Genomic DNA, 7674 nt, shown 5'->3' on the forward strand with positions numbered 1-7674 from the left:
CCAATTAAATTAACCAATACAGTATATACATCGGAAATATATCTCTATTACATAAACGTTTAAAATAGCATTTACATGTATGATATGGGCATTAAAATGACTCACAAGCAAAAAAAAACAAAAAACACCATGAGTGGCCTACCACACATGTGAGATTGTGCAAGGGAAAAAAAACGATGATCCTTGTCTGTGTGAGGTGGCTGATGACGTCATCCACAGGATATAAAGGTGCTCCCTGGGTAGGATGGGACGCTCAGAAGTTGAATTTACAGTGGAGGTGAACAGTTGTGCAGCCAGGAAGAAAAAGTTCACACAGAGTGTTTGGAGTATGAACACACTCAGTTTTTTCCTTTTGGCTCTTGGTTTTCTCGTCTGTGAGGGAGGTAAGTCAAGCCACTTTAATTGCTGAAAATCATGCCGTGTTCCTGTTGTCATGCCTCTTCTTCCACATGGTGTGTCTCAGGTAACCCGTGCTGCTCGGAGCCATGCCAGAACAGAGGCGTCTGCACAGCCCTGGGAGCCGAAGCGTATGAGTGTGACTGCACGCGTACGGGATACACCGGTCCAAACTGCACCACGCGTGAGTACTCGATTATATCTAATCTTCTTGGAGTGGACCTTTTCACTCATTCGCCGCTTTGACCCTGCACAGCTGAATTACTCACCAAGATCAAAGTGCTCTTGAAGCCGTCGCCCAACACGGTCCACTACATTCTCACCCACTTCAAGGGCTTTTGGAACATCGTCAACAACATCTCATTCCTCCGAGATGCCATCATGAAATACGTGCTGACATGTAAGTCCTTAGATAGAGATGGTAATAAGTGACAAAGCAAGGCTAATACCCATTTTTCTTCTTTATCTTTCAGCTCGCTCGCACATGATTGATAGCCCCCCAACTTACAACGCTGATTACGATTACAAAAACTGGGAAGCCTATTCCAACCTCTCCTACTACACAAGAACACTCCCCCCGGTTCCGCAGGACTGCCCAACCCCGATGGGAGTCGTAGGTAAGCACTCTCTCCCCCGGAGAAACCTGTTTTCTGAGATTCCTGAATACTGAGCAAAGGGGTTGTTGAGTCTCATTACATCAGAGGAAGTGCTGTTGGAATTATTTCAGTTTGGCACACTAGCGATGGAGTTTGAGTTAAAAAACAAAACTGCGGAAAATGTTCGACTCAAATTTCTGAAATACATCTAAAGAAAAGATATTGCTGTTTTAGTTTGAGTTTGTACAAAATAACACAGCTTGCCAGCACAAAACACGTTTCATGAACATTCCAGGAACCGTACATTTGAACTTTTTTGAAAAAGTACGCAATCGCCATTGCCAATTTATGCCTTTTATTACCGATCACAAAAGGCGATCCCCTCTGGCTGACACTGCATTTATTTTTAGTACAAGCCAGCAACTAATTATGTATCTCCATACACAGTGTGGAGCTGCTCCTCTAAATTAATAATAATTCCCTCAATTACGGAAAATAAGCTGCTCTTCTTAATATCTTAGGTATCATTATCATTGGAGGATGAGGTTAAACATGTTACACAGAGAGCAAGCAAGAGCAGGCATGCTTATAGCTAAGCTTAGGAAAGTTTAGGAAGTGTAGATGGAACCACGCTACAGTTATTAACTATCCTCTCCTTTTTGGCATTTTGTATTTATAAGGTGGTGTGTGTAACAAAGGTGTCGCTGTACCTCATTTTCGTCAGATGTAGTCAGTAGTCATTTGTTTCAGCTTCTTTAGTTACACTAGTGGTGTTCCTCAAGGTTCCAGCTCAGGTCCTCTTTTAGTCATCATTTGGGCTATTCAACTGGTGGCCAACGAGTTCAGTTCAAAAAACTTGTGAAAGACTCACATTTCTCAGCAGATTCTTAAAACCTCTAAAGGGCTGTCATGGAGATGGTCTTTGTAGAAATCATCCACTGCAAAAGGGACATCCACTACAGTCTTTGCCTAGCTTTTTTTGCAGAAGGTCCTTAAAAACGACAGAGCGCTTCTGTATCTGACAAAATAAAATCACCAAAATCAAATGGCTACTGTAGAGAGCTCCGGTTCTCCGGAATATACAAAATAAGACTAGTGGTGACTGGACAAGTCCGGCTCCCCGTTCTTTAGCTTTCTGGAAATATGGCCCTAAAACAATTTAGTTGAATATCCCTGCATTACAGGATAGGGTTCAACCTTTGAAGGCGGCTCTTTAACTGGTTGGATGTTGTAATTGCTCATCCAGGTAAAAAGGAGCTACCTGATGCCAAGCTTCTTGCTGAGAAACTCCTGATGAGACGACAGTTCATCCCTGACCCGCAGGGCAGCAGCCTGATGTTTGCGTTCTTCGCTCAGCACTTTACGCACCAGTTCTTCAAATCGGACATGAAGAGAGGCCCCGCCTTCACGCAGGCCAAAGGTCACGGGGTAAGTGGACAGCAATGTTCTTTTCTCTCGAGGATGCATCTTGTTTGATATTTATGTACTTTTGCTGTGGTGTGATGCTTCAGGTGGACCTCAGTCACGTTTACGGAGACGGCCTGGAGAGGCAGTACAAGCTGAGGCTCTTGAAAGACGGCAAACTTAAGCATCAGGTACATGTGGCGTTTGTGTGGCACTACAATCCCTTTGGGACGACACAGGCGTCTTACATATTTGCCTGCGCAGATGCTGGATGGAGAGATGTACCCCCCAACTGTAAAGGAAGTGGGTGCTGATATGCACTACCCTCCTCATGTCCCTGACTCTCACCGCTTTGCCGTCGGCCACGAAGCGTTCGGACTGGTCCCTGGACTCATGATGTACGCCACCATATGGCTCCGGGAACACAACAGGGTGTGTGACATCTTGAAGGAGGTCCATCCTGACTGGAACGACGAAAGACTCTTTCAGACCGCACGGCTCATTCTGATTGGTGAGTATCGTAATAGACTGGTAGTAGCGTATGTGTAATTATATATTAGGTTATTATTAGTAATATAACCTGTACTCAGTGTTACATTGTCAAAAATGTCAGTAGATTTGACGGTAAAAAAAATGGTAGTTCATTTGTCAAAATGTTACCATAAAAGTAACAGCGGTACTGTTTTTTCCATTTACATATGTAAAAGGAACGACCATAGATTTTGGTTTAAAAAAATGGCAGCTCAGTCGACATATTTTTACCGTAAAAATAACAGTGGTAGCGTTTTTCAATTTACAGTAATGCACTGTAGAAACAATGACAGTAGATTTTACGGTTAAAAAAAAATCTGTCAACTTAGTCGCCAGAATTTTACGATAAAAATAAAAGTGGTCCAATTTTTCCATTTACGGTTATGCACTATAAAAATAATGATCGTAAATTTCACAGTAAAAACAACGGTGGTACCGTTTTTCCATTTAAAGTAACGCTCTGTAAAAACAACGACCATGATTTTATGGTTAAAAAAAAAATGGCAGCACAGTCGCCAGAATTTAACGGTAAAAATTAAAGTGGCACCGTTTTTCTATTTACAATAATGCATTCTAAAAACAAAGATTGTTGATTTTACGGTTAAAAAAAACCCCCCAACAAACAAGCAGCTCAGTCACCAGAATGTCACTGTAACGTTTGCAGCAATGCACTTTAAAAACACTGTGAATTTTACGGTAAAATTCTGCCACATGAACTGCCATTTTTTTTACTGTAAAATCTACAGATCTTTTTAGAGTTCTAATAGGAAAAGCACATCTTTCCGCAGTGCATTTGTTTTTGGTTGCACACTTCCAGAAAAAAACCCTGTTGTGCAAAACACAAATGTGTTTGTGGAAGTTCTGCATTACATTTTGCCAATCCCCTTCCTCAGACCCTGTTGCACACACATTTCGAAACAGGATTTACTTCAAAAAGAGGAAATGCTCCATCACTGTCATCCACTTGACAAATGTTGTACTTTGACAAACTAACTGAATAGGATTTTGATATGCAGGAGAAACCATCAAGATCGTGATTGAGGACTACGTGCAGCACCTGAGTGGCTATAATTTCAAGCTCAAGTTCGATCCCGAGCTGTTGTTTAGCCAGCGTTTCCAGTACCAGAACCGCATTGCATCCGAATTCAACACCCTTTACCACTGGCACCCCCTGATGCCCGATACCTTCCGCATTGAGGAGAAAGACTACAACTACAAAGAGTTCGTCTTCAACACGTCGGTCGTGACAAAGCATGGGATTGCCAACTTAGTGGAGTCCTTCACTAAGCAAATAGCTGGGCGGGTAGGTTTTTTTTTTTACGACACACTACTTATTATGCTTCATGCATATTCATAACATATTTTCTGGTATTTTTTTTTAGGTTGCTGGTGGCCGGAATGTCCCTGCACCAATTATGTATGTGACCGTTAAATCCATGGAGGACAGCAGAAAAATGCGTTATCAGTCTCTGAACGCCTACAGGAAAAGATTTTCCATGAGTCCATACACGTCTTTTGAAGACCTGACAGGTGAGATAACATTATACTAATCATTTTGTAATGCTTAAAGTTATATGGAAGTAGTATCAATAGTAGCAGAAGAGCAATGATACCAGAAGTACCAATAGTATCGCAATTCGAGCATAGTTTCAGTACTCTTACATTTAGTGTACACTGTAAACATTTACCAGAACTTCACGGAATTTAAAAGTATTTTTCCACAGTAAAATACTGTAATCAAAGTTGACTGTAACATTACAACAAATGAATGTACAAAATTACAATACCCTTATATTGAACAGCAATTAATACTGTAATCATAGACCTCTGTAATATCACAACAAATTACTTTAAATTCAAATTGATTTGTCTCTTAAGGAGTTCAGTCGAAAATTGTGGAGTTACAGCATATAGTTGTTGTAATCAACTATACAGTTACAACAGTGAAGTTACAGCATTTAGTTGTAACTTTATGGTACACACGCCTGCAGTTACAGTAAATTGCTGCAAGGAGATTTCCAAGTAAATTACTGTAAACGTTGCTGTGAAACTAATGCACTTATTAGCCAGTAATGTGCTGTGAATTTACAATGAAAATGTTTAAAGTGTAGTTTATTTTGCCGCCTGCAAGGTTACATTGGGGTCAGTCTCAAAAAAACATACAAAACGAAGTAGGAAGAAGCCAAGCTTATTTATTACTGCCGCTTTTCCGTATCATAGCAATCAATGATACACATGTTCACTTCCTGTGTAATTGTACACTACTTGCTGAACAATACAGATGTGTAATAGTTAACTTAACAGTTTGTAGATGTTTGTGACTGTAATATAAATAAAGCATATACGCATCATTAAATATATTAATAAATAATGAATAAGTCAATAGAAATACAACACTTGATACCGTTTTGTTTAACCCTCAGTAGAGTAAATTTTTGCCCAATATTTTTGCTGTGTAACTCCATTATAAATGATTTTTCCTAAAACCAAAAATGTATGTTAAATTAAAAAATGTCAATGACCAATTCTTTCAAAGATGTACAAAACACTGACAGTTATACCACAAAACCCCAAAACCCAACAGGACATAAAACATTTTGGATTCATATTTTTTTACCACTTTTTGTTTTTCCTTAAATGTTTCAATCAGCTTCAGCCCTAAACAAAAAACACTTAACATGTAATGTTTTTTTTTTAACACTTTGAAGGCCTTTTGATCAAAAGATGCCATAGTTGTCAATTAGTATATATTTGCATAACATAAGTAATTTCACTCATTTTAAACTGGCGACATTCAAAAGGCTCCAAATTAAAAAACAAAACTAAATTTATTGAGAAATTTGAGGAAAAAAATGATTTCAAATTTGAAATTTAGATAAATAAAATTGAATGTCCCCATAACAATACTAAAGTAACAGGAAGTTACTTGGGAAATGTGACATCATTGCTCCACATATTAAATAGTTTCATGAAAATGTTACAAATTAGGGGGGGGAAAGTTTGTTTTTTTTCAGTGCGACCTTTAAAGGATTTATGAATTATTTGCAATGGTTTATAACCCAGATGTTTATCTCATGTTGAACTTGTGTAAGCAGATTGTCAGCAAAGATAAACAAGATTTAAACAAAAAATAGAAGTCTTGCTCCCGAGGGGAAAGTGTAGAGTATTTATCAAGATATTCGAAATAAAAAAACACCTCTAATAGCACCAGAGATTTCAGGAACACAGTTAATAGAAATATTGATCTTTTGTACTCAGTCTAAAAATAGACTGATTAAAAACTAAAACCTGTTTCCTCCTTCCTTAGGAGAAAAAGAAATGGCCGCAGTGCTGGAGGAGATGTACGGCGACGTTGACGCTGTGGAGCTCTACCCGGGCCTGCTGGTGGAAAAACCCCGCGAGAATGCTATCTTTGGGGAGACCATGGTGGAGATGGGGGCCCCTTTTTCACTCAAGGGCTTGATGGGAAACCCCATCTGCTCTCCAGAATACTGGAAGCCCAGCACCTTTGGAGGCAGCATAGGATTTGACATCGTCAACACGGCATCCCTGCAGAGGCTTGTGTGCAATAATGTCCAGGGGCCCTGCCCGGTGGCGTCTTTTTATGTGCCGGACGTCAGCGACACGGGGTCCAACTCCAGCACGTCCCCCTCACGTGGTAGTGACGTCAACCCCACAGTCATTTTGGAAGAAAGGACTACTGAGCTCTAAGTTTATTTTTAAGCTATTCATACAGCTATTTATTTATTTAATGTCTTATTATTTATTCTATTTATAACAGAACATGTTTTATATGATTGGTAATATATTGTTGAACGGCTCTATTATTTATTGAAACACACAATGTATTGTAAGTTATTGTATTGTAAAGTGAAAGATCTCAGCGACTGCAACCTGATACTTGAAAGTTAGTTTACAATTTGAGCTACAGTTACGTTGCTAACGTTTCTATGAACTAAGTGCTGCTTGTCTTCCACTTTGTGTTTATGTACAGTCTTTGTTCATTTATGACAAAAAAGTGGACTTTTACTGCCGACGGTAAATAGAAGCCCTGTAATGATGAAATAGAGTAATTTAATCAATTTGAGTATTTTTTTGTATTTATAATTTTTGCTTCAGTTTTATTTAAATATATATGGTCATTTGAAATGACACTGGATTTAAGTTGCGCGGTTTTATATGTCTGTTTTGTAGAAGACTCACTTGAATCGGGTTGAAATAGTCATGTGGTTGGTTAGATAGGCTCTCAAGGACTATTTGAATACCAGTTTGGCACTAATAAACGTTAGCAGGAAATGGTGAACATTTCTCTAGAAATCACATGGCACTCTCATCCTTGTTTGACATTCAACTGTGTAATCCAACTTGTAGATGACTGCAAAGTATTTCTTATAATTAAATTATATTTCTGATGTTCAAATGAATGGTCATTTTGAATTGTGTTTGTCGATCAAAGGTTTTGGAATACCAGTGATGGGAGTAAGGCAGTGTGTTGCAAGTATCAAGTATTCAATTCCAAGTCAAGTCAAGTTTGAAGACAAGACTGGTCAAGTCTCGAGTAGGTAGGAAACCGGTCGAGTCAAGTCTTGAGTCACCTACTTCGTATTTTAAAATCCTTCCCAGTCATTGACACTGTTGAAATGAAATTAAATGAGTTTATTTCGGTCATATAATCAATAATTTAGTGTGATCAATTTAACAGCACAGATTATACATATTAACAATCATACACATACACACACAAAAA

At 38.8% G+C, this 7674-nt stretch overlaps 1 protein-coding gene across 1 annotated transcript; it reads left to right on the forward strand.

Moving 5' to 3' along the window:
• Positions 1-265: 265 nt before the first annotated feature.
• Positions 266-7339, forward strand: ptgs2b (prostaglandin-endoperoxide synthase 2b). Its single transcript, XM_062028323.1, has 10 exons — positions 266-383; positions 464-580; positions 653-796; positions 870-1013; positions 2239-2420; positions 2504-2587; positions 2661-2907; positions 3944-4230; positions 4310-4457; positions 6235-7339. The coding sequence occupies exons 1-10, from the start codon at positions 329-331 to the stop codon at positions 6636-6638; spliced, it is 1812 nt and encodes a 603-aa protein (XP_061884307.1). The 5' UTR covers positions 266-328; the 3' UTR covers positions 6639-7339.
• The last annotated feature ends 335 nt before the right edge of the window (positions 7340-7674 follow it).

The sequence above is a fragment of the Entelurus aequoreus genome, linkage group LG19, assembly GCF_033978785.1.
Source record: "Entelurus aequoreus isolate RoL-2023_Sb linkage group LG19, RoL_Eaeq_v1.1, whole genome shotgun sequence".
NCBI classification, from domain to species: Eukaryota; Metazoa; Chordata; class Actinopteri; order Syngnathiformes; family Syngnathidae; genus Entelurus; species Entelurus aequoreus.

Bases quoted from the DNA above. Each gene is read 5' to 3' on its own strand.
- ptgs2b (XM_062028323.1), top strand. From the start codon at position 329: ATGAACACACTCAGTTTTTTCCTTTTGGCTCTTGGTTTTCTCGTCTGT. The intron at 797-869 runs GTAAGTCCTTAG...TTTATCTTTCAG, and splicing joins CATGAAATACGTGCTGACAT to CTCGCTCGCACATGATTGAT. The intron at 1,014-2,238 runs GTAAGCACTCTC...TTGCTCATCCAG, and splicing joins AACCCCGATGGGAGTCGTAG to GTAAAAAGGAGCTACCTGAT.